The sequence below is a fragment of the Pangasianodon hypophthalmus genome, chromosome 12 (genome assembly GCF_027358585.1).
Source record: "Pangasianodon hypophthalmus isolate fPanHyp1 chromosome 12, fPanHyp1.pri, whole genome shotgun sequence".
NCBI classification, from domain to species: Eukaryota; Metazoa; Chordata; class Actinopteri; order Siluriformes; family Pangasiidae; genus Pangasianodon; species Pangasianodon hypophthalmus.
The window spans coordinates 20,119,785-20,147,766 of record NC_069721.1 but is presented as its reverse complement, the minus strand read 5'-3'; the positions used below and the strand labels follow the sequence as shown (position 1 = coordinate 20,147,766).

The window sequence follows — 27,982 nt, the reverse complement described above, 5'->3', positions numbered from 1 at the left end:
GACACTTTGTACTAACAATGTACAAACATGTTCAGTGATTAGTTGTTGGCCGCAGGTATGGTGATGTTAAAAATCAGAAGATGTCAGAAGTCAGAAAACAGTCATTGCTTTTTGATGGTAGTTTGCAGTTAAGCAGGAATTTTGTCTCATACACCACCACAGACTAACAAGATGAATAAGGTCAGTCATGATTCCAGGTTCCAGTCTTGAAGCTTGTTATAAATTAGTACACTGTTAATACTTATAAGTATTAGAACAAATATTAAGACAAATATTAAAACAAATTAAATTTTTTTTCACAAGTGAGGATTTAACACTTCCTTCCTCTTGTCCCCTGCAGGACAGTGATGAGGAGGACCGCAGGCAGCCTCAGATCTCCTCAGTCTCTGGGCTAAAGGATGTATTGGGACTGCAATCAAAATGTGTATGGATGACAAAGATGTAGTACTTTAAACTATTTTAAGATCTCACTATGTATGTATCTACGGATGTAACCGAATGCAAACACGTTATTTGCAGTGAACAGATAGTGTGTTTCTAACAGACACAAATACAGATATGATACAAAAGCACACCATCCATCTTTTAAAGCTTGCCAGGAAGTTTCTCATGGCATCTGGTTGAGACTAAACAAAAGGTGAGCCTCAGGATTGGGATCCCTGCACGATGCAACAAAAATGTCCCAATAGCAGGAGGTTTTTACTTTAATGGGAGCTTGAGGAGGTAGGTGATGCATTTACAGCGTCTTTAGTGACTGCCTGGTCGGTTTCAAATTAGGCTACCAGATTGTTTACATTTTGTGAATTAGAACCAACTACACTTGTTAGAAAAAATCAGGGGAGGGTACAAACTAAAATAATAACTGCATGAACAGGATTAAAAAAAAGATCCTTCACACAACTAGTTGAGACCAATTATGAACTCAAGTGATGTAGCTGAGGTTGAAGAACTGTCAGAGCCAGAATTCACACACCATGCTGATAGCGCTGGTATTTCTGCATTTTTTTCAGTGTTTTGTAGTGTTTCCAGAGGATAGTGGAATGACTAAATAAAAAAAGCCAGTTTAGGCCATGCCCACACTGAGTTTAAATCTTTCAGATACAGATAGTGACATTGCATCACATCTCAATTTTCATAGTATCCTCATTGCGCTATGGTTTTTACATGGATATTATAATTATTACACATTTCTAGGAAAAGCATGCTGAGATTTATCCTTTCAAAAATGAAATGTGATCTACATTGTTCTCACACAGTACATTGTGGGTTATATCCAATATGAGACAGAGAAGACTGACCTTTAGGAAGAATTTCTGAGCTGACACATCCAATATTCCACTTGCTCATGAAGCCAAACACACAAATCCTTAAAATTTTCAACAGGGCTGAGATTTAGGGACTGCAGGCCACTCAAACAATCAAAAACCCACTGACATGTTCCTGGAAGCGTCAAATAATGAAATATAATTCCCACTGATGACTGAGAGGGGAAGCAAAAGCACTATAAAGAAAGCGAAATATATAGTCACAAAGTATTTAAAGTAAGATTTACCAAACAAGAGTACACAGTTCCAAATGTTGAATGCAATACTGGTTTAATCATTATGACTTGAGAAATTTCTTGAGGAATTATAATACTGTGCTTTTATTTGTATTTGGTTAACACTGAAGGGTACTTAAAGGTACCAATTTAAGAGTATTTTTTTTACACTAGTACACATAGGCATAGTAAACAGAAAAAAATAAGTGCTTGCTGTAAATGTGCAATACAAAATAATACTGTATAGAACAAAATCAAATAGAATAAAAATGATTTAAACATTTTTTCATGATGAGCAAACCATTGCTCAGTAATGGCCTTTGAATTCCTTATGTCCTTTTTTTCATCTTCTTTTTTTTTTATTAACTAAATCACAGTCGGATAAACATATGTACCGTGCTCAAATGTTAAAGAAACAGTGCTACACCAGCAACGGCAACACCTTGTACTGCACTCGACCAAGTAAGCAGCAACATCATATAACCATATACGCAATACAGAAGTGCAAAAAGAACCAACAAACATGTCTTTGGTCTGGAAGTTTTTAGAAAGTGGGGTGTGTGTGTGTGTGTCCTGATTAGCTGATCCACGTTGTGCTTGTTTTTGAGGCTAAACGATCCTGCAAATGTGGATTCTTTATTTGCTCATTCTTTCTTCTTTGCTGAAATGCTGACAAGCTCAAAGTGAACTGTGCAAATTAAGTAATCAATCCTTCTAAATGAAAGCAAAATGCAGTTTCTCTCTAATACTGAATATTACTGCAATCCAAACACCTGACTGGTAGCTCAGAGGTTGGGGGCATCACTAGAGACCAAAAAGTTCAGAGTCCAAATCCTAGGACTTTGTGCTGGCTCATAGACTACATTTAGGTTAAGGAGAAGATTGTGTTTTCATTAAGGCATCACTGACTGCTGTTTGGCACAGGAAACACATCAGTATGATAATAAAATGCAATCTTTATGAACTCAGGAACAGAACGGGTAAACCATCCCAAGCATTAAGATTGGACCTGTAGCGGAATGTCCCAGTGGAAAACTTTACACAATATTTGGCCCAAGTGCTGCTGGCGGGTCACACTGGATGGGAAGATTTATTTCAGGGGGAAAGAAGACGTGCAAAAATAGGCACTGCACAGGCTTTCCTGCTGCTTTAAATCAATAGTCGTGTATCGAAAATGCAGATTTAGCCCTAACAATTTGTAGACAATAAGAATAAGTCAGTAATGAAGTGAAAATTCTGACCATAAGTAGAGAAGAGGAGATTGTTTAAGGCTGAAATATAGCCTAACTGAAACATTTATTTAGGGAGATGAGCATTATGCCTAACAGAAATCTTGCAAATCACTTTTTTCTTTAGGAGGCAGCTGCATAGGCCGACACAGATTTTCCTGTCAATTCCCACCCACTAGCTAACTCTGCCCTATCACACAACACCTACCAACCGGGGAGGGTGAAGGCTAACACATGCTTCTGAGACATGTGAAGCCAGCTAACTGCATCTTTCTGAACTGCTGCTCATGCTGTTCTACAGGTCTGTGTACAAGGAAAGCTGTTACTATAGAAATAATAACGTATTTGAGCAAGGTCACTGATATTAACGTATCATTCATGTGACAGCTGGAACTACTGGCCAAGTCGTGCTGTTATACAAAAATAACACAGCTTCTGACCAATCAGATAAGAGAATTCAACCATGCTGTTGCGCAACGCGCACTGTTGCACGCAACCCCAGTTGCTGCGGTGGGTTCCCTGGTCGGGAGTGGAGTCTGGGCCGCGGTGGTGAGGGCACTGTCGCCTAGCCACTGGTCCTCCAGGGACCCCCAAATTTGACTAAAACAAGTAACCTTAGTAATTAGCTTTCCTTATTCTGCTTTCCAAATGGAAAGGTGTCTAAGCAGCTGCCTCCTGAAGGGATCAGGGTACGGCCATCCACATCATCTTTGAGTTTTCACGCAGCTATGATGCTCTCAGACCTGAAAGTAGTAATGTGTTCCAAAAGAATTTTTTTTTTCTGAACGGAAGAATCATTGCATGTTTCCTTCCTGCTTAAACAGAGCTAAGAATCTGCACCGTGAGACGAGATTGTGCCCTCTAGCAAGCGCTGTGTTAAGCGACATGTTATAATTTAACATCAAACTGCTAGGAAACTCTGCAGGAAGTGTATAATAAATGGTGTAGTATAAAATCGTGTACTAACTGCAGTCAGTAGTGCAGTGTTAGTGAATCCTGACCATAAAGGCAGAGATGATGGTGGTATTTTAATGGGCTGGGGTGTAACACTATGATTTTGAGTATTAATGCAATTATAATGACATCAGACCAGAAGTTATCAAAGGAATCCCTAGGAAACTAGACGAATCAGGTCTGCTGTATTGTGTTTGTGCTGGGAATGAAAACTAAACTCTGTGCTTCTGAGGCTCTGCAGGATTTGACTTGCCCTACACACACCTCTGTCTGGGTTTTCTATTAAATATAACTTCACACTTTACTAAAGCAGAAGAACCTGCTTATCGTCAACCTTCATCATTAAACCGCCCACATGAACGCCTGTATCTGCAGTGCATTTTTCCAGCATCAGGTCTTTAATTACGTGCATACTCCAGGTTTTAATCCCCTTCACCAGTCAGCCAAGACACGAAGGTGTCTGAAGATTGCTTATTTAATTTTTCTACTGGAGCTACTGCAAGGCTAATGTACCTAAGAAGCAGGGGAAAGTTATAGAATCCAGTTTAGCATTGTGTAAATAAACATTCACAAATAAAATGTGAATTGTATTATCATCCAAATCATTCAAAAATACCACTGAGCCTTCCATTTTTGTGCCACACCTTATAGGTGAGTCTTATGCTTTTGTTGATACCAATCTATGTGCTGAAGAAGAACTTCAACCTCAAAATGGCTGCAGCTACGACTGTTTTTAGCTCTGTGAGGTCCTTTTGTCAATTTTTAAAGATAACAGTGTATAAGCATGTCTATAAAATGTCCATGTATATAAACATATAAGCATGTCTGAGATTATTGCAGTGTGAGTTTTTTTTTTTTTTGGATGGTTTGAGGTTCTTCACAGCACTAAAGTGGAGTTTCCATTACTTAGCTACACTAGCCTCACAGCTTCAGAGCAAAAATAATTTTTAAAACAAAATTAGCACATTCCAGATGGAGAGACACATCATGTCTTGGCTGATCAACACCATCTAAGCTAACTGTTATTTGATTCATAGCACATAGTTAATTCTGTATTTCCTGCTGAATGACTTCAGTTCAGTGCAGATACGGGATTTACATGGAGGCGGTGCTCAGAGGCAGATGTTGATCTGTTTGGCGAGTTCACGCTCCAGGTCTGAAATTAGGTTATCAAAGTCTTTTAGACTCAGTCTGCATGTAAACGGTGCGTCAAAGTCCAGCGCAAAATCGTCCGTGTACACCCAGTCCTTTTTCTTCTCCTCGTCCTCATCGCTCTCACTGCCTGCCACCTCGTCGTAATCGGCGTCATCGTTGGTCAGGAAGTCCCGCCCACACACGCTCCAGTCGCCAGCATAGCGATTACAGGGTGGGCTTTCCAGGCGGCCACGCCCCCTGCGCGACACCACCGCCACGTCCTGTGGTAACGGCAGCTCCATGCGTAATGACGGGCGCTGAGCACAACGCTGCAGGGAATTCTGGGAGGGAGGAGCCTCTTCATCCTCTGAACGGTAGGGTGATTGAGCTGGCACTCTTCCTGTTGGAACTATAATAGAAATATTTTGTTAAAGAAGGGAAGCATTTACAATAAATCACATTATTTTTAAAAAGAATTTATACATTATTACCCATGCATGTTCTCATTGGACAGCAATTTAAACATCAACATTTCTGTAAACATCCTCTAGCTTCCCAGCTTAGATAACTGGGACTATAGTGACGATAATCTGAAGTGTTGCATACATTCAATAGTAAAATTAATACCACAGCACTGTTGAATTCCCAAACCGGATTGGTCCAAAGGTTTTGATTAATATTCTGTACCAGAAGCTCTGACAGTGATGCTGGCTGTAATTTGAATCTCAGGTTAAAATTAATGCGCTCATTCTAATACAGTATCGTTTCTATAGTAACAGCTTATTCCCTGGGACTTGTATTCAGGATGCTCCAGATAATCTAAGTCTAATTAATAATATACTATGCTATATAATACATGTTGTTATTTAACAAAGAAAAGCATGTAATGAAGTTTTCTGTTAGGAGATATTTATGTAATGTTTATGGAAGGAGTTTTCAGTGTCAGCACTTCGTAACAGTCAGTATCTAATGATAAAAATGCGGACACACTGAAATAGCAGAGCAAGAAGAAGAGGACTTATGTAACAAAGAAAGATTTCATCTTGTCCTTTGCATAATAATAATAATAATAATAAGAAGAAGAAATTATTAGTTATTTCTTACACTAACAGCTTGCTTTAACATTTATGAGTACAAGAGGTGAAAGTGATGAGAAGATAATGGAAGACTGACATTAAATAATACAAACAAACAGCTGTAAAGTATTTACTATTATGATAAATGTTATGACTGGAAGAGATAAAAATGTGTATAATCGCATTAACACACATGCACGCACACGCACACACACACACACAGCAGGTTTTGTGCTTGATCTACTGTACAAATTCTCCACAGCTGGAAAGAGAAGCTCAAAGTCCAGCTGTGTGCATGACACATGAGGCATGTGGCAGGATTAAAAATGGCAGCCATTACTGCTGACAGGCATGAAGTTTTTAAGGAATGCTTCACCAAATATCACTCATATTGGTGAGAGGTTCTGAAAGCAGGCTGCTATTAAAGAAGCAGTTCTGTGTGTACGCTATTTAAATGTAGGCTTATTACATGTATATATATATATATATATATATATATATATATATATATATATATATATATATATATAATGTGTGTGTGTGTGATTTAGGAACATTAAGTGAAAGATGATGTTAAGCTCTCACTCACTCGGCCAGAGCTGCAGCAGATAGTGTAGAGCCTCGATGTGCCGCTTGAAGTCCACAGCACTGGCCATCTCCATGCTCTGCTGTGTGAAGCTTCTTCCTCCCAGGTTGCTTCCGGGTCCTGCAGGGGCTGATGGGAAAGCGCCAGGCCCTGCCCCTTTCCATGAGTCCTGCGTCGGAGTGAGCAGAACCGGGCCGAAACACACAGCAAGGTTCTGACATGTCATCAGATTACAGTCGCTGAAGGAAGCCACCAGACTCAGATGATCCAACAGGAGAGACAGTGTGGCCTGGAGAGAGTGCGTACACACACACACACACACACACACACACACACACAGTTATTTCATCAAGTATGTGAGAACAAACTTTCTGTCGATGCTGTGCCAGTTCCCTAAATCAACAACGACAGATACATACAGGTGTATTATGATTAAACATGCACGTGTACACACACACAGCGAAACATACAACGAGACACACACAGGACATCACAAACACACACACACACAGCGCGAAACATACAGCGAGGCACACACAGGACATCACAAACACAAAAACACACACACACAGCGCGAAACATACAGCGAGGCACACACAGGACATCACAAACACAAAAACACACACACACAGCGCGAAACATACAGCGAGGCACACACAGGACATCACAAACACCCAGAAACACACACAGACATGCACACACAGACACAGTACCCTCTCTGGTTCAGGTAGACACTGCAGCAGGGCGACGGTGTTGTGTGATCTGTGTGTGTCGTCATTCCTGCACGCTGGTCTAACACACATGGCCTCCAGCACCACCTCATACAGAGTCCGCGTGATGAGCGGTGAAGGCAGCTCACGCAGATAATCCTTCAGAATGCCTGTAGACACAGCATTCTGACACATCACACTGAGGAACTCGAGCTGTGTTTGTGTGTGTGTGTGTGTGTGTGTGTATATAAACTCACCAGTAATGACATTGATGTCAGGGTACAGCTCTTCATTGAGAGTGACAGCCGCACTGTCCTTCTCAAATGCATCACGCAGCTCCTTCTTAACAGCCGCAGAGCCACAGAGACGATACAGACCCACAACCTATACAATACACACACACACACACACACACACACACACACACAAAGCTTTATGATGGTAGCTGTAATGCTTAGAGAGCTCACATTACAGGTCAATGAGAACAGTCAGGTCTTTTCGCTAAGAATAATGGCCAATGAGGCGTCCCAATATCAAAAACAACCTGACACGGTGGAAATAGATTTATCGTGCTTACACCAAGTCTACATTTAAAAAAAAAAAACAACATGAAGATTTGTAAGTTGTGCTTCATCTTAACAGATGCTTTAGCAAACAATACACTCATTTTATTTATCCACATTGCTAGTATGCGTCTTTTTTGTCGTGCTATTTGTCTAAGCAGATGACTGTTATCATGGTTTTATTTCAACACAGTTGCAGGTAGAAATGAGTATTTCCCATGCTATGGTATAACCCAGGGCTTCTCAAGCATCTTGTAGCCGGGAACTCCTTTAACTGTAAAATAAATTCCCCCTCAGTACAGATTTATTTCATGGAAAATTATTGTAAATATGTACAATAATATTTTGTCTGTTTATTAGAACCAAAACATTAGATTCATGTTGACATTATTAATAGACTACTTGTTTTTCAGTTATTGAGGTCTCGATCAAACCCATTCAATTCGAAGTGAACAGTCAAAGTGGCTAATAACTTGAAGAGCTCAATAATAAATATAAAAACTTTGATAATGATGGGTTGAGATTTTCACTGCTGTAACTAAATTAAACAAATCACAGACCCCCTGGCTATACTTTACAGACCCCATTGTCAGAATCAAGTAGATATGAAGTTGTGACGAATGATTGCTTAGTTGGGAGATAAAAAAGTTTCCACCACTCCACATTTAATTTGGTCAGTCACTATAGTTTCAGTCCCATACCTTTTAACTGTACTATATTTATACTGTATTTTTCAGCCCAAACATACTAGACAGTTATATATACTTAAAAAATGTCTAGAACCATGCATACTGTAAGCATGAGATTTCATAATTTTCTAAACTGGAAAACTAATCTAATGGCTGTAAATGTATATAGTTTTACCAAAAAAAAAAAAAAGTTTTACCTTGAGTCCCCGCTTTTCAATCTCAGCCACACATTTCTGAATGATGAGAGGCACTTTGGGAACGCAGGCCTCTTTCTCCACCAGGCGGCGCAGCTCCACGCCGAATACGGAGGGGGGCGGCAGCTCACTGAGGCGGGGCGACGGCGCCTCCCACTGCTCCAACAGAGTCAGCTTCACATACAGCAAACCCCTCGGCTCCAGCTTCACACACAGCTGCTGAGTCCTGGAGGCTGGAGGGAGGGGAAAAGGGGGTAAAGATAAACAACCAGAAGGGCAGAAGGGGGCCAAAACTGAGGAAGAATAAACTCACTAACAGACACGAGATCCAGTAAAATGTCTTATTCCACTTTCACCCTGTAAATCCGAGCTGAGCACTAGCACTGTTACCGTTACATGAAAAACGAACAATCTGTTAATAAGAAAACTGACAGCTCGATTGGAATAAAAGAACATTGTGTATACCCATAATAATCCACTGCGTAATCTATTTGATAACATGCGAGTTCTGATTCCTCCTGTGAAGCTCATGTTAATAATTTTAAGATTTAAAATTAATTGTGTGTAAAGCAATAAGGATATCTGTTTAACTGGCATTGACACCATTAAGTACAAGCGAGATGACTAATACCGGCTAATACCTTAAACAGAACTGGTTCTGCCAAAACTCACACACTTGTTGTATTGCTAATGCTGACACTAAGTACCATTCCTATACATCTGGTTCGAATTACATGTGACGTAAATGGAGATTTAACATATTGCTGCGTTTAGAGTAAATATATAAACAGTTCATTTGGAACCTGCAATCAGAATAACTTCATTCAGATCTTTGCATGAAGACAGCCATTGTGTTTACTGCTCTCTCTGTACAACCCCAACTAGCTCACTGGGGGGAAACCTAACCTTACAGCACAAGTATCAGGCCTTTAACAGCTCTATTCTTGGATCGGATTTTGCTTTAACAGCTCTCAGATATTGACACTGTATCACTTGTAAGTTGTTTTGCACAAACCCATCTGTCAAATGAAGACATTTGAAAAAAATAAAAAATAAAAATAAATAAATAAATAAGTCTTCTTAGAAATGACCGCAGTGGCCAGTACAGACATGTGCATGAAATCTGAAATTATCTTTATATAGTAGCCACACATTATTAACCTTAATTGGACCTTGGCAGTGTCTTATTCAGAATTCAGTTTGATCATGCTCCCTTATTTTACTCATTTGGTGCATCCTCGATAATCATATTAGTTCAGAAAATTCCAACTAGTAATTCTAAGTTCAATGGTATGGTATTTACAAGGCACCAACTAATAATTATTATAATTCCAACATGACGTAAAGGCACTGTTAAGGCCTCAGCATACTTCATGCGAAAATGATGTTCGGCTGGCTTCAACAAACAACATGACGTAACTTCAGAGCAAATGAATGACGTGAGGAAGCTTTGCTCACTTTGCAGACGAACATGTTACATGACAAACCCTTCGCGACTGAAGCAGGAAATCACAGAGAGCATGTGAACTGAGGCCTGAACTGAGAATGTTGAGACCTTTACTCTTAATACTGACTGTGCTCAGTAAAAAGGACATATTAAATAATAATAATGAATTAAATAAACAAATAAATTAAATGAATGAATGAATGAATGAATAAGTGGCTAAGAATAAAATCTCTCACCTTTAAACAGCGGGGGGATTGCCACAGCGCCGAGGCAGCATACCCGGTTGCGTGTTTGACCACTGAGGCCTGTGGATCCATCCACAGCGTTAGCAGCTGGTGTGAGAACAATTAGCTTTAGCATGCGAGCTCGCTCCAGCTCCAGGTTGAAGGTGTGGTTTAGCGGGAGTGACGTATCCTGGCAGGTGAGCAAAGCGGTGCGGGCTCGCGTCACTCCATCCACCTGGATGGCACAGAAGACGTCTTTAGTGGTGCGAGATCGCACAAGTTCAGAGACACCGAGCAGATGCACCGTGAGGAGGCCTGACACTCTCTGGGCGCACCTCGGCTGCTCTGCTAGTGAGTAGTGCCGGAATGACCCGACTGCATCCTGCCACCCGCGGTGTGAAGGAGCTTGGGGTGACTCCTGGGTCTCTTGACACGTTCCCTGAGACCCCTCGGTCAAACCCTGACTCGAATCCTGCTTGGGCAGAAGCTCAGGGGAGTCGCCGTCGCTTAGATAACCACCTTTGCTAGCAGAACGCATGCGTGATGATCGACGCCTCGGTCTGGCGGGAGCGCTGGTGTCCAGATGGTACCTGGTGATGACATTGTTGGAGGATTCTTTACGTGTGTTGGGTGGTGAGGCCTCGTCGGTGCCCCCTGGTGCATCATTGCCACCCCCTTGTCCTTGAACGTGCCGCTGGTTACGTGACGAGCGCAGACTGAGCTTACGACGCAGTTCTGGGAGCTTGCGCATCTTCATAGAGAGACGCCGTACTGTGCCGGGGGATTTAATCTTCTCCATCATGCTGCTGCTGCTCGTGATTCCTCCTGAGCTTTTCGTTTGTGCTCCAGGACTTCCAGAAGAGCCTGCTGAACCACTAGCAGCCCCGCTAGCACCTTCACTAACACTACTAGCACCTCCGCTGCTGCTACCCAGATAAAGAGCATCGGGGTGACAAGACTGTTGAAGAATATCTGTGAGAAAATAAACCAAGAGAATATTAAAGATGTTTGCTTAGAAAATATTACCCAAGCTCCAGAGGGACTATTAATGCTAAACTATGAATTAACATTTTAAACTAACTACAAACAAGCAATAGCAACGCTGAAATATCCAGATTATTCAGAATGTGTGCTTTGGAGTTTCTTGGTAAGTTTACATAGTTTGAAAGTTAACATACAACATGAAGGTGAGAATTGTTAGTAAATAACACATGCTAAAATATGAGATTTTACAATTTTGCAAACCTACAAAAGTACTTACTCTACAAAATTATTTATCCTCCGACAATTAGTATGTGTAAAACCTTTTAGGTTGAAGAAATCTTTTTTGAGGGACTTGGTCCACTGCTCCACGCAGGACATTTCATATTGTTAGGTGTATGTGTATAAGCCCTTTTCAATTCAGACTACAGGTTTCAAAAAAGCTTAAATCTGGAGACAGACCTTTCCATTTATTCATTCATTTTTAAATAATATAATTATTTCTATTAGACTGATGACTCTTTGTGTTAATATTTATGAGCCTTAAGGGTTTCAATCTTGCTATATTTGGTTCGGAGAGGGAATACTGATATTAACAAACAAGGTCTTATGAGAATGATTTTTATTAGAGAAAAGGCACAGATGGGTGACAAATTACAATCAGGATGATGACAATGATGTAACATATGACACATGTAACATATGACAATGATGTAAATCATATAAATCATATGCTATGACCTTCACAGTCATCAACCCGATTGAGAAGAATGGTATTCATCACACCAGGACAGTTCCAGAGATGTATAGATGCCACGAGGAATTGAATGTTCTAATAGTGGCTAATTGTGGCCCAACACCTTATTAAGACGCTTTATGTTGTTTTTTCCTTTAATTTGTCACTCTATAATGTCTTTTATTTTTTGAGTGGAAACTTTAAATCATTGAATTTTTGGCCCATTCTTTTCGAGGGTGCCAATAATTACTGCACATTAGCTCATTTCCCTCTTCTCTGTTGTCTCATAAAAGTATTTACAGGAATAAATGACCTATATGGGAAGAAGTAAAGTTACTGTGCTGTGTAAAGGGGGAAGAGTTCAAAACAACAGAATTCACTACAGCATTACAAAAATGAAAGTAAAAATGAAATCATTTTTTCATACTGGACTCACATGACTAAACCTGCAACCTTCAACTGATTGAAAAGAATTTGAATTTCATAGTGGAACTCAACCAGGGCTACAGTGAAGAACATCTCCCACAGACTATTAAAAGGCATGGAATGCAAATCATTTCCTGTTATGCTGTGCACAGTGACTAATAAAGCTGATTGTGAAACCCTGAGAAAGAAAATCCATAAAATTAACAGAAGCCCACTTACTGTGAAGCCAACCTTAATCCCGTAACTAAACACACACTGGGTGACATCATTACGACACTGAAACTTTTTTCAGAACTATTTTAAAGTACGAGTTCAGCCAGTGGATCTAATGGATCCACCAATTTCAATACAATCTCTCTGACGTTAAGTGCTGCACTCTTTCCTCGGTTTACAGCTCGCATTTTGGTCTTCACTGGACTCTAGTCGATTTCTCACCTCTCCGCTCCTCTGGTGCTCCCTCTACCTCTCTTCTTCTCCATGGATCTTCAAGTACATCCTTCTCCTTCTCTTTCAGCTTCTCCACGCTGGCTCGAGTGTCCTCTTCCTCTGGGATTGGGTTGTACCAAATGTTGCTCTCGCTCTCAGTCACGTGCCTTCGCTCTGTGAAGCAGGCTGTGTAGGCCTCATCCGGAGCCTGGGTCTTTCCTGAGGATAGCACCCAAGCTCGGCTACTCCTCTCCAGGTGCTGAAGGTACACTCCCTGCCCGGAGAGCTTACTCATGCCCAAGGAGGTGCAGTAATCCGTGACCGGAGGTGTTACCAACTCTGGAAGACCTGTGTCGGCCATGTCAGCACTGTCAGCCATGTCGGCCTTCTGGAAAGCTCTGGGGTAGGTTCCGTCTTTATGTAAATCTTTCCATCTCCCCTCGAACCCATTCTCCCTGAAAGACGCCTGTTTGGAAGCCTGGGGCTTGCCCGAGCTGCTTTCGCGCTCCTGGGACACCGAGCTCAGGCTTGAGAGCTGTTCCACATCCCGGGAGGTGGATGAGAGCTTGGCCCAGTTCTGTTTTTTAGACACGGTGATCTGTGTGTGTCTTGTGAATTCCTCTTCCATCTCAGTCACCGAGGATGATGAAGAGCTGTGGACGAGCTCTGTCTTCCTCGGTCCATCTGAGAGAGAGGAAACAGACTGTCTATTAGACCATCTATTAGACCTTATTTGGCACTCAGGTATTTTATTTGAGCAGAGTGACTAACTGCATAAAGAATGGCTCTTTGGAATGGCGCAAAGCCGAAGCCACCAAACCGAGAGTGATTTAGTTTAATGGCTAATCCACGTGGTGCCTGAGACAGTCATTAACCTTTACATAATTTAATTGGAGAGCATTCCTCTCAAAATATAACATTTCTGAAATGAATTTCTGCTGATGCACTGCGGCACATACCAAAGCACAAAAGGGACAGGGAAAGAGAAAGAGGGGGAGAAGACCAAACAGTCATGAAGATGGCAGAAGTTACTTTTTTCTCCCTCTCATTATTTCCCCTTCTCTCTCTCTCTCTCTCTCTCTCTCTCGCTCCAGCTCTACCCCCTCCTCTTCTCTCTCACATCCTGCACATCTGGAAGTTTCTCCCATTTCTCCTCTCTTTCTTTCAGCTTAACAGTTCACCATGACACAGAGAATAGCTTATTCAGCTCCCTGATCTATGATAAAACTTCTGTGTGAACATGTCAGTCAGATGTGTGTAATGACACTGTTTATCTGAGGTGACAAAAGTGATCAAAAATGGATCTACAGCTAACACATTAAACACAGCTTCCACTAAAACACAACACACCATGTTGCCATTTTATCATGTCCCTGCACAATATATACCACTACGCAGGTGTACAATTACTGTTGCAGCCCATCTGTTGCACTCCAGTTTGTCATCCCACCTGTATCTCATCAACAGAAACGGACTACCGGTGACCAGATATTAGTTGGATGATGGATGATACCAAAACACATGACAGCTAGCAGCTGGAGAGATGAACATTAACACATGCTTCGGCACTTTGCTTCGTCTAAAAGAAAGTAAAGCCAACTATCACATCATTTCAAATGGCTCCTCATGATATCTCACAAAGCAGCTGAATACAACTCATAAACTTCTACATAAACTCCTATGCATCCATAAGCTCGCAGAAGCACACGATTGGTTAGTGTTGCTCTGATTGACAAGGGGACAGTAACATCATCCCTCCCACCCAGACAGCACGGCCAATTTTGCTCTCTTGGACTCTTGGCCACGGATAGCTGTTGCATCATCAGGATAAAAACTTAGCCATAATCTCCCATGAATAGGGAAATAGCGCACTAGGCTTTGTCACTACTCTTTAAAAATATACAGAGCAATTATTCAGGCATTTCTAATTCAAATTATTTTTTTTCAAACCTACATCAATCCTTAATCTCTTCTGAGGACAGTTAATCTTTTAACATATAAAGCAATTCTTCTCTTGCTTTTTAATTTGTTTTTTTGCAGTTGAATAATTGCCCAATACTCATTCCACTGCTGTATTACAGTTTTGCTTATTGCTTGAGTGGGTGAGCTGATAAACTGTATTACTCGTTCACAAAAACAAAATAAAAAAACAAAACAAAACAAAAAGGCCCATCACAGGTTCACCAGCTTATTTAAATATTTTGTGAGACATATGTTAATCATCTTCACAGTGTATGCCAATATAATTGCTGCACGTTATTTTCGTCCATGTCGTACAGCTTGAATCTAGTCCAGAATTTACTAGTGTGAATGTGCGTTTAACTTTTTTAAAGCTAGTGTTTCTGTTCTTATAATCATGTGTACACATGTGCTGCTACAGAACCTAGCTCCAATTCAGTCAATGGTAATCTGTGGAGTTCACTACTAACTGTCACTACTAAGTGATTATTATGTGTTTGATACACAGCCTGACCTATGGAGACGGGGTCAGCTCTCCAACAGCAGGTCAAGAATGTCTGAGGGGCAGAAGATTACAGCTTCATACAGGAAGAGGGGGCATTTCAACACACGCGTACACACTCATACACACGCACGCACACACACACACACACACACACACGCACACACATGCATGCTCAGACAGAGGATGGAGGTTTACTAGACCTGATAACAACTTCCTTTGAATGGGGGTGGGGTTGGGGGGTTGGGAGAGTTGGAAAGAGAGAGATGGAGAGACAGAAAGAGAGAGAGTGAGAAAGATGGAAAGAGAGAGATTGAGACAAAAAATACAGATGAGAGAGACTGAAAGAGAATGTGAGGGAGAGAAAGAAAAAGACAGCAGAAGAGAGACAGAAACAGAAAAGAGACAGACAAAATGGCTGAGAAAGAGAGAGAAAGACAGAAGAAGGGAGAGAGGGAGAGAGAGAGAGAGAGAGAGAAACAAAGAAGGATAGAGGCAGAAAAGGTGAAAGAGAGAACTGAACAGACAGAAATGTGTGGGAAATGGTAGACATTAAAGGAAACATTGGGGACAAAAAGGAAAAAGATACAAATAGGAAGGAGGGAAAAAAAGATAGATAGAGACAGACAGAAAGAGGGTGAGAAACAGAAAGAAGGAGAGAAAAAATGTGAAGGAGACAGAATTGAAGAGTGACGACATCAGAAGAATCAGTGAAAATGAAAGACACGAAAGGAAACATCGGGGCAAAAAAGAAAAAGAGAGTGAAAGGGACTGAGGGAAGAAGGAAAGAAAAGCAACAGAGATAGAAAACTAAAAAATAGATGGAAAAGGGAGGGAAAGAGGGAAAAAGACACACATATACACACCCCTTCGTCATCATAGTACTAAACAAGCAGCTGTTGTGCAGCCTAGAGCTCATCAATGACCAGTCTGTTAGAGCAGCCTCCCTTATAGCTTCTCTCGCTCTCTCACACACACACACACCCACCCACCCACACACCCACACACACACACACACATAACCCTATTCACTATTCATTGCCATGTCCAAAAATACACACACACAGGGCAGAGGTTCAGGTTCTTGCTTGATGAGAGAAAGGGACACACACACACACACAATTAATTAATCAGGCCAATGTTTCATGAGTGCACAGAACATCTTGTCTTTAAACATAACGAGAGTAGGAATGCAGAGGTCACTACAGCTTTAAGCCCCATTATAATAACACTGCTGAATAAAAACTGCAGTCACATGTACTTCCCTCACAGTCCATACAATACACAGAACACTGAGGTACAAAGTGGAACGGAGAGGTACTGATGTCAGCACAATGATAGGATTGTGCATGTTCAATATAAACTTTACAGGAAAAGCTTAGTGAAAAATTGAATTTACACAATTTCCCTGTCAATCATTTGCTTCTTCACTTTTGATGTAATACACACCCATCTCAGCCAAAATCTTTAAACCTTTAACTAAACACACCCAAATCTTCACACAATCACTTTACACAGCATTGCTATACTATGTAATCTTAATATCAAATAAACGATTTTGTCAAATAGTAGAGAGAATCCATATTTACCAACACTGTGTATGTGAGACAGACTGTATCTACACTCAGGACAGATGAAAATTAGCAATACTGTTGCAAAACACCTACTGACAACACCGTTATTCAGAAATTTCCTCAAATTCAATTATTTTCCAATAGAATACCAGATCCTGATGTGTTTCATTCCTCGTACACCACAGTAAAGTGCAAAACTCTGGCTTGTAGACTTTGGAAAACAAACAGCTAAAAAGGGCTGACACTGGAGACTCCTTCCATCACTGTTAAATAAGCATCTCCTCACAGAAAGCTTCACCATATCAATGATTACACATTTCCCTTTGTAGAATAACACTATTTTTAAAAACCCGTTTATTACTAGCTCGGAGTGTCTGACATACAAGTACCTGTGAATGAAACAATAAAATATTAGAACAAACACATTAATATAAACCTACACTCACTATCCACTTTATCAGGAACACCTGTGCCCATGCACATTCATGCAATTATCCAATCGTCCAATTATGTGGCAGCAGCACAATGCATAAATAAAAGGTCAAGAGCTGCAGTTAACGTTCACATCAAACATCAGAATGGGGAAAAAATGTGATCTCTGTGACTCTGACCATGGCATGGTTGAGTCAGATAGTCTGATTTGATTATTTTAGAAACTGCAGATCTCCTGGGATTTTCACACACAATAGCCTCTCAAGATTACACAGAATGGTACGAAAAACAAAAAACATCCAGTGAGCAGCAGTTCTGCAGGCAGAAATGCCTTGTTGATGAGAGAGGTCAGAGGAGAATGGCCAGACTGGTTCAAGCTGACAGGAAGGCTACGGTAACTCAAATAACCGCTCTTTACAACCACGGTGAGCAGAAAGGCATCTCAGAATGCACAGCATATCATACGTGGATGAGCTACAACAGCAAAAGTTTACATCAGGTGCCCCTCCTGTCAGCCAAGAACATAAATCTGAGGCTAGGTTCGCTAAGCAGTGGAAGATTGAAGGAAAAAAAAAAGTTGACAGCAACTACAACATCATTATCTTAGAAATAAGGCAGTGTTCTATTTAAAAGAGGCTGCCTGGGTAGGGAGCATTTTGGGGCAGAATTAAATAAAGACTCTCCTATGAGATTTCTTAATTGGCCAAGTTTGTTGGCAGTACCGCACATGTCATTCCTGGAAAAGGAAATCCCATAATTCAGTTCAGAGCACGAGAGTTTGATGAAAGCCATGAAAGATAAACTGCCACACTGACAGTTACACAATATGAAAATTTTAACATCGTTGCTTGCGTAAAAGGATCTTAATCCTGTAAAAAAAAATTCAATGAATGATTACACTAAATCTGATCCTTACTAAAAAATGGTGCCAAACAGGCATCTCTTAACTGATCATTTTCAGATGATTTTGTGCTCATGCATATTTGACATGCAGAAGGCGTATACACGGTATGAGTGTGTGTTTCCCTGAACTGAAAGCTCTTATTTGATTCCAGCTGTGTCGTGCCATGTTCGGCAGCGAGTCAAAGACATGGTGGAAAAGTTTGCTGAGAATGCATGCCTCGAACAACCCGTTAAGTGTTTTCCCAAAAATACCAACTCTAACGCCCCCACCCCTAAAACACACACACACACACACACACACACATAATTTGAAACATCCTGTGAGAAAGCAGCACTGTTCTAAACCTCTTTGCTGCAGATCAAAAATAATTATCACTCCAGAGCAACTTTTCCATGCAACAGAAACCAATTTCCAAATAAACAGAGACATTTATTCCATCTTTTTAAACAGATTTTCCATGTACTGAACTGCTATTTTTTACATCACAGTAATTGTTCAAATGTTTACAATAAGCATGATGTTATAGTATTTATCTATGTCTGTTTTAAACAGGCTAAGCTCTCAGTGTTTGCTAGTTTTAGTCAGCTAGCTAGTGAGTCAGTTTTACACCAAGCACTTAGTAAGTGAAGTTTCTTTTTTTTTTTTTTTTTTTTTTTAATTATATTTTATATAATCTTTAACATATAGCTTAAAGCAAGCTGACTAGCTTGATATCATTCAATGCATACCAGTGGCTATCTCCTTGACTAGCAGTTTTAAACAGGGTTAGCTCTTGTAAATAAAAGCAAGCACGATGTGATGATTTTAGCTGGTTTAGTTTTGTGGTTCGTACCATCATGTTCTGAGGGTAGTTTTGTTCAAAACTGACATGTTTTGGGTTATAATGACCCTTCAGAGTTTTTTCTAATCTACTTTTTGATCATCTCATCCTTAAATGTGGAGGTTTTTTGCTATTAAATTTTCGTTTTTTGTATGGAGCATTTCTGACCATACCTTTGTACTTTTTGTACATAAGATTTTACTTTTGTTGATTAATTTAAAAGTAACAGAGTTTAATAAACTAACTGCCTGTCTGGTGTCTCTGTGATTGGGCCATATAAATGAAATGAGAGTGCACTCTCATTTTCTCATTGAAGACTAAAAATTGAAGAGTTCTTTTCCTCCTTAATAATAATAATAAAAAAATTATAATATATAGCAGAGAGATTTTGTTGTCAGTTCAGATAAAATTGCACTTGTATGTTTGTATCATTTCATACTTGGACTTTGATCCATGGCTAATTTTTTCAACAATAACCTGTAAACCACCCTGCATTGTTCATGTCTTATTTTAATAGTTGTAACGAAAACTTTTGTTGTTAACAGAGGAGTTGTTTGGACGAAACTATGCCCCTGATCTCAAGCCCTTGACGTGTTTTGGTGCTGGGACTGATCAGATTTGCCAGCTGCAAAATGGTTCCAGATTAGGCACTGCCACTAGCACCTTGTCTGTATAAAAAGGGATGAATTCAAATCACCAAGTTTTTGAAAAGAGTGTACCATATGTATGGTGCAGTCTTGTAATATTTACCACTTCTTAAGTCTAATTTTTCTGATGGCTCAGATTTCATGAGTGTTACACAATGTGGCAGTTGCTCCTGAAAGTTCAGCTTGCAGTTGATAAGTGTAATAACATAGTAACTGTGGTCATACAGGGTCCTTACAATCCTTCCAACCTTTGTGGAAAATTCTGCCTTTACAATGATAGCTTAATAATTAGTGTCAGTCATTAGCTCAGTCTATGCTGAGCATCAGTGGTTTCTGGTTGCTTAGCAACTGTGTTATAACCACCTGAACAGTTGTATGGATTAATACTTGAGTGTGTTGTGTATCTGGTATTTCATAAGCATGAATTTCCCTTTGAACGCACCATAACATACACTTCCTCTCAGGTTGTGGTAGCTCAGCTAGATAAATGAAATATTGGTAACATTTGCTGGAAATCAGTGAGCACATGACTGTAGTTAGTCAGCCTCCCGAATAGGATGATATTCTGAAGTGTTTATGATGGCAATATCACAGTACATCATATCAACTACTGGCTCATTTCTACAGCAGATGCCAGAAAAAAACACTGATAAATAGGTTTCTCTGAAGTCTAGTGAGCTGTGGTCTCCTTTCCCTCAGTACACATGACTTTCCCATAATGCATTTCTCTGGAAAGACTATGTGTGCCTGTAAAAACCAAAAGAGTTTCCCTAAAAGTCATTAGTGAAAACTCTGCCTCAGTTTCAGTCTTTTATTGCCTCTTTTTCTTCTTCACTCTGCAGTTCCCTCAAGCTTTATTCCACTCATGCTCTCCCCCTTCCTCACTCAATTGCTGTTTCTATCTCTAGATCACTCACATGCACTCGCACCCCTCATTCCCATGCACTCACACCCCTCACTCCCCTGCAATCGCACCCCTCACTCACCTGCAATCGCACCCCTCACCCCTGCACTCGCGCCCCTCACTCACCTGCACTCGCGCCCCTCACTCACCTGCACTCGCACCCCTCACTCACCTGCACTCGCACCCCTCATTCCCATGCACTCACACCCCTCAACCCTGCACTCGCACCCCTCACTCACCTGCAATCGCACCCCTCACTCACCTGCACTCGCACCCCTCACCCCTGCACTCGCGCCCCTCACTCACATGCACTCGCACCCCTCACTCACCTGCACTCGCACCCCTCACTCACCTACCCTCGCACCCCTCACTCACCTGCACTCGCACCCCTCACCCCTGCACTCGCGCCCCTCACCCCTGCACTCGCACCCCTCACTCACCTGCACTCGCACCCCTCACTCCTGCACTCGCACCCCTCACTCACATGCACTCGCACCCCTCACTCACATGCACTCGCACCCCTCACTCACCTGCACTCGCACCCCTCACCCCTGCACTCGCACCCCTCACTCCTGCACTCGCGCCCCTCACCCCTGCACTCGCGCCCCTCACCCCTGCACTCGCACCCCTCACTCACCTGCACTCGCACCCCTCACTCCTGCACTCGCACCCCTCACTCACATGCACTCGCACCCCTCACCCCTGCACTCGCACTCCTCACTCACATGCACTCGCGCCCCTCACTCACTCACATGCACTCGCGCCCCTCACTCACTCACATGCACTCGCGCCCCTCGCGCCCCTCACTCACGTGCACTCGCGCCCCTCACTCCCCTGCACTCGCGCCCCTCGCTCACATGCACTCGCGCCCCTCGCTCACATGCACTCGCGCCCCTCACTCACATGCACTCGTACTCCTCACTCACATGCACTCGTACTCCTCACTTACATGCACTCGCACCCCTCACTCACATGCACTCGCACCCCTCACTACTTTGCACTCATACACTCACTGTCTCACTCACCTCCACTCTCCTGCTCTCTCTGCAGATCAGATAGTCAAGTAAATGTCCATGTGTCCTCACATCAGACACAGTGGGGGAAACTCTGCTGTAAACAGCTACATGTCCCACTTTGAACTGTCCTGCTTTGTTTATTTGGAGGAGTTACGTTATCAAGCTACAGCCACAGAGCAGACAGTAAATGAGACACTTAGAAAAGATTAGCTTCGTCATTTACCGGTTAACTGCTGACAGACGGATTCTCCCTGTCTTTCTTTAACAACATCTGGCAAAACACATGCACACATACACATCTGAAAGGTAAGTCTGTAAACATATTTTCCTTAATTACACACCATCACATAATCCCTCTGCCCTCTCATGATTATGTACAATAATGTGTCTAATTTGCTCCACAAGAACAGCTATGTTAAGGACAGCAGCTTCGTCAGTACCTCTCAGTATTCCTCTTTTAAGATATCATATCTATTTCTTTCTAAGTCTACAGTAACAACATAAAGAGTTCAGCAAAGCTGCTATCAGGAAGTCCAGGAAGAGGAAGGGGTAAAAAAAAAAAAGACAAGGGGATTGCGAATATAAATAGGCTAATCTTCATCACATTGACAGGATGCAGAGCTGGAGGAAGCCCGGTCTGGTAACTAATAAAATCCTTCATTACGTAATGATGGTCTGAACTGAAGCTGCTGCTCCACTGAGTTCTCCAAAGCTGTGTCTCAATCAGATACTTCTGTACTGTTCTAGATTGAGAATACATGTCTAGTGTGTTCACATTGAGAAATACAAACAAATGTAGTACAGTAAAAAGAGGAGGATAGGAATTTATTCGCAGAACAAATGAAATGAGCAACTTGACACACAGCTACGGCTTTGATCCAAGTCTCAGCTCTACGCTCTTGGTAATTTGTTATCTTATAATTAAATGTTCAGCTTCGTTATTTAATTAACCATGACATTAGCAATCTTAGGTAGCTACGCTAGCTAATGTTTATTATCTCTGGTGCATTAAACCACAAGCTCTGAACTCATATATATTTCAACTGCCTATTTTATTCGCACGTTGTGAATTTCTGCATGTATTTATTTACTCGTGTCTGTCACTGTGATGTTTAGCACTTAAGTAATGTGATTAAAGAGCAGATTTATACCTTTGGATGAACTTTACCTTATATACAACATAAACAAGCCTATTTTAATTGTTGATTTAACAAGATAAATAATTTTAGAAAATCATATGCTCCTAAATTTGCTCAGTAATTATAATTCCACCATTGAGCAAAATTATGACTACCATTTTATCCATTATCAATTCTGAACTGATCGAATAACATCATTTAATTTTTTTTGTGTAAAATTTACATTTGAAAACAGCTTTAAATAAACAAATACAATAAAGTTAAATTATCTTTAATCAAGCGCTCAAAATAAGGGATTCAACAGTAAATACTAGATTAAAATCGATTCCAAATATTATACTACATTCGACTCTTGGAAGTGGGAAGTCAGAACATCATTTTCAAACTCTGTGCATTCGAGCTACAAATTGGGGAAAAACCATGGACGCCTCCGTGTTCCTCGTTTATTAGCAACAAGCTAGCCAGCTAACTGTGATGAGTGATGTACCTCCTCAAAACAGTGAACTTTATAGTCAGTGTTATAGATTTAACAAGCCTGTATGTTGATTGATCTAAAGCAAATATAAATATACTATATTACTATACTATATACTATATATCTAGAAACATACTATATACAGTATAACCTATTAAAGGTAAGAAGTGCTACTCTGTTTACTGTTCATGCTGTGAGCAGCCATGTTGATTTAATGTCACTTGCTGAACTCGGCGTTGAGGAGACCGTCCTGAGTTCCTGAATAGGATTTCCGTGTTGAGTGTTGTGTTCTTTGGTTTTTCCTAGTCAGAGATCGGAGTTACGAGCTACGAGCTTTAGTTGAATGCAGCATTAGGCCTGTCCCAAACAGCATTTTACTGGCTTCACATATATGGTGGTTTTTCCCAACCAGTACCCAAATACTTATCCACAAAACCATTATGCTTCAGAATTAACCATACTTTTAGGCTTTTAAGTCAATAACACATGAGTGTAAACAAATCCAAGATTCTGTATCTGATGGTGCAACACATAAACCATGGTTAAAATAAAAACAAACAAACAAAAAAAAACCAAACAAACAAAACAAAATCAACAACAACCAAAAAAAAAACCCTCTGAAATTAAAAAAAAATTTTTTACAAAGAAATTAAGAAAAATTTACATTTTAAAAAATATCCTACCATGAAAAATGTTATATGTTTCAGTAGCTGGTGTTAATAACACAGTAATTTAATGTAAATAACATTTGGTGTGGTGTAATTTGCAGTAGATTGACTATTATTCAGGAACACACATCAACACACTTGAAGTCTGATACTGTCTTTCATCAACAACTGTCATTATAAAGTAGCACATGATTTAGGTCACATGTCAGTCTTCCTGGAAGTTGTGTGCGTAGGTCAATCCCAAGTGCCCAGCAATTTGAACATACAGTACCCTTCATAGGGTGGAAAAACCATTATTTCATTGCCAATGTGATGCAACAATCTAGGGCTTAGGAAATTAAAGACGAAGCTATTGAATACTAAATACAGAAACAAACACAAACATAATAAACAAATACTCAAGTGTTCAAATTATCTGGACAATCCTACGAAATATACAATATACAACAATATAGTCAGACATTTTTAGGATAATGTCATGATGTTGAAAACTTTGGAAATCTAAATATTGAAGGGAAAATGGAAAGAAAGGAAAAATACATCAGTGAGGAAAAGGAATACACAAATGATAAAATGGGATGGAAAGAGAGCGAACAGAGAGTTCTGTTTCTTCACGCTCACGTGGCTCACAGATGCTTAAGATAAAGAGTTCTATTGACAGTCATTACAGACAGTACACACACACACACACACACACACACACACACACACCACCGAGAAGGCTTTTAGGAGGCCAAGTGCACACTGTGAGGAACATGAAGATAACTCCATAACAGCCATGACAGTGCAGCTGGGCAGCTTACTTCTCTCCCTCTCACTTAATCTCTCTCCCTCTCCCTCTCTCTCTCTCTCTCTCTCTCACACACACAACTACACATACACACAGTCTGGACTGTAAGATTAAACATATATTAATCATAACTACAAGTCTGAACCCTAAGGCATCACAGGAATTTCCAATCTCTTGCTCCTCTCACACACTTATTACATCAGAATCTCTCACACACACTGTAAGACTCTCTATCACACATTCTCTCTCTCTCTCTCATTCTCTCTCATACACACACACATACAAAACCTCTCTCACCCCTTTCCCAACCACATACCTCACACTGTGTCATCAGAAATGACGACAAACACTCCAACACACACTCACACTAGGAACTGAAGTGGCATGGTGTTTATACACACACACACACACACACACACAAACACACACACACACACACACACACACACACACACACACACACACGTGTTAATGTAGACCAGCCAGCAAACTACCTTCCCTATTTTAGACATTGCAAGTGAGGGATAGGGAAAGAGAGAGAGAGAGAGAGAAAGAGCGAGGAAACCACTTCATTAAATCACACACTATCTCTAAGTCATGCAGCAATATTGCATTTTCCCATCACATCAGTCTAACCTTTTATCTCTTATCACAATTTACAATGTTGTTTTATGAAGTATGTCTTTCAAACTTTTATAGAACTCTCATCTTTTCAGCTGAACAGCTGAGTTACACGATTGCCATCCATGAAAATGCGCAATACTCCTTTCATCCAAAATAAGAAATCTTAAAAGACAGGCAGGCCTTTGAAAAGCATCATTATCTCATTTCACAAAAAGGCAGCCTAAAATGTTGCCAGTACTGATGTGTTCACAGTAACAATACTGTGAGTCTTAAACACTGCAATGTATTTTACTGACTACTGAGTACTGAATCGTAAATCCTTACTGATATTAACACTTTCAAGAACCAAATAGCCCTTCTTTCCCTTCTATTTCATTCCCTTATAAAGCATTGATCTGCAGTACTAGAATTTTGTTGTTTTTTTTTTAAAGATATAATTTTAATGTGGGTAATGCATTTGACAGGTGTTCCTGGCTCAATATGGGTGGAGCTCAAGTTAAATTTCTTCAGCCAATTGCAAACATGATTATATGACATCACTACAACAGTTTATCCATCATTTCTAGTGGTAGATAGCTTGGTACTGAACTTGGCTACTGGTTTTAAGCACACAGCAATGTTAACCAACCTGGCAAACCTAAACAGATACAAAATATCCTATAGTTACTGCTTGATATAATGTTAATATTAGATATGCTTGTTAGTTAACTATAGTCACTGTAGTGCTGTGTCAAGTCCAGCCTGCTTGTTGTTAAACTAGTATGTTGTGTAATTAAATGGAGTATTTTATGCTATGTGTGACATCAAGCCAAAGAGATTAAAATGAAAGACTTATGTTAAGGTCATATGATCAAGTTTGAGCAAATTTAGCTTGGACAGAAGAACGCCCATCACGCAGCAAATAGCAGTTATTCAGCAGGGAAAGTAGCACCACCAAATGAATGGGTGTAAAAACAAATAGATCCACCGTGACATCAGACGCCGGATCAATTTACTCCTGAAGAGTTAGATTTAGTGTCTACGTAGGAGTTAATTGCAGGTTATCACTCTGACCTCCATCCTACAGCTGGGACACCATATGGCGTAAGCTCACCTGCCACATCAATACAGTCCCACTGTGGTCATGTGTGTCAGGGGTTCAGGACAGTTTGGTGATGATCCTGCTCTAACAAACACTTTATTCAACACTGAAGATGACTCCCTCCTCCCTCCTTCTGTCATTCACTCTACACCAAGGGTTCTCAACTCTCTGGTCTCGAGGACCCGGACGGCTTGAACAACACAACTGATGACTATTAGCTGAGCAGTCAGATCATGTGGATAAGGAAAAGTTAAAACGCAACTCTTCAGCACTGGATTTGAAAAACTCTGATCCTGCACATCAGTTTGATCAGAGCAACACATAAGCACCAGAATCAGCTGGACTCCCAGTACATACAGGATCACGGATGAACTCTCCAGGATCACCAGGCAGTGTACACAGACCCCGTGGGTTCAACAACCCAAAATGAAAGCAGAAACACCTCTGACCGAATTGCTCAAAATCAGATTTTGAAACCAGTGTTTCCTATTCCAAGGGTCAATAAACCCTGTTCCTAGAAATTGTCGTACATTTCAGTCCAGATCATCTCATTACCAGTTTCCTGTTTTATTCTCTATTTAGATGAATTTTATTTATACTCGTGTACTTTTTTTTAAAACTCTCCTTACAATTATTTTTGTACTTAAACATCATTTTATCATTAAAAAAAAGTTATTCTTGTGCATTCTATTACATGTTCTTATTACAACATAATTTTTTTTAATCATTATTATAAATAACCTGGTCACCAGGATTTGGATCAGCTGCAGTGGTTTTGGAAATGCTTTAGGAAATTAGTTGCATGAAGCCTGATCAACACTCTCTCTATACACACTCTTCAACCAGTCTGTGATCAGTAGTTCAGCAGATTAATGTCAGGCAGCTCAGTAGTTAAGCAACAGGGAAGCTGTTTCTTGCTGAAGATATACTCTATTTTCAAAATCTTTCAAACAAACAAAAATCAACTATAACTCAATACTGACTGGAAATGAAATGATGCAGTGTTGCTAAGAAAGCCATGGCTCATGCATCTCAACTCTCCAGCATCCTTCTGACGTCATTAATGCATTTACCTTTACAAAGCAACCATTAAGTGGGTTTAAAGCCCCATGTTTCTCCTCATGACTGCATGTTTTTCCATCTTATAATACAACTATGTGCATAAACAGAAGTCTGCTTTATAAAAACAACAAAACAAACATTCAACCTAAGTAGTAAACTCCATGATAATGGAGGTTTGGAGGTTAGGATGAGGAGTACCGTTGAGTCTGGGGTCGGTTTTGCGGCGGGATCTGTCTTTCCCCCGCAGCTTGGACAAGGTCCGCTTCAGTAAAGGCTCAGCCATTCCCGCAGTGTGTTCCTCCCTGCTGAGCACGAGCTTACAATGATGATGAAAAAATACAACAAATAAAAGCTGTTTAGTTAAACTTCACTCCGCATGTTTTTCCTGAGACACAGAGTCTGCATCTCTGCGCCACTACGACTAACTTTCACAGGAAATGAATTCCACGGATTCTTTCCCAAACTATTTT

General features: G+C 40.6%; 2 protein-coding genes across 2 annotated transcripts in view; one reads left to right on the top strand and one right to left on the bottom strand.

Moving 5' to 3' along the window:
- The window catches only part of LOC113527334 (uncharacterized), an 11,701-nt gene extending 9,877 nt beyond the window's left edge, over positions 1-1,824 (top strand). The window contains exon 11 of the mRNA XM_026915023.3: positions 341-1,824. Coding sequence (XP_026770824.3) covers positions 341-395 — 55 coding nt within the window. The 3' untranslated portion in view covers positions 396-1,824. The remainder of the gene's footprint in view (positions 1-340) is intronic.
- LOC113527333 (rho GTPase-activating protein SYDE1) lies at positions 1,579-27,982 on the bottom strand. Its single transcript, XM_026915022.3, has 8 exons — positions 27,711-27,982; positions 12,925-13,599; positions 10,359-11,318; positions 8,679-8,908; positions 7,487-7,613; positions 7,233-7,399; positions 6,523-6,808; positions 1,579-5,266 (listed from the first exon to the last, which is right to left on the bottom strand). The coding sequence occupies exons 1-8, from the start codon at positions 27,793-27,795 to the stop codon at positions 4,836-4,838; spliced, it is 2,961 nt and encodes a 986-aa protein (XP_026770823.3). The 5' UTR covers positions 27,796-27,982; the 3' UTR covers positions 1,579-4,835.

What these genes read in the sequence shown, in the direction of transcription:
- LOC113527333 (XM_026915022.3), bottom strand. Translation starts at nt 27,795, where the DNA reads ATGGCTGAGCCTTTACTGAAGCGGACCTTGTCCAAGCTGCGGGGGAAA. An exon ending in AACCGACCCCAGACTCAACG is followed by an intron (nt 13,600 to 27,710) that starts GTACTCCTCATC and finishes CCTCTCTCTCAG; the next exon opens with ATGGACCGAGGAAGACAGAG. An exon ending in AATCCCCCCGCTGTTTAAAG is followed by an intron (nt 8,909 to 10,358) that starts GTGAGAGATTTT and finishes CCCTCCCTCCAG; the next exon opens with CCTCCAGGACTCAGCAGCTG.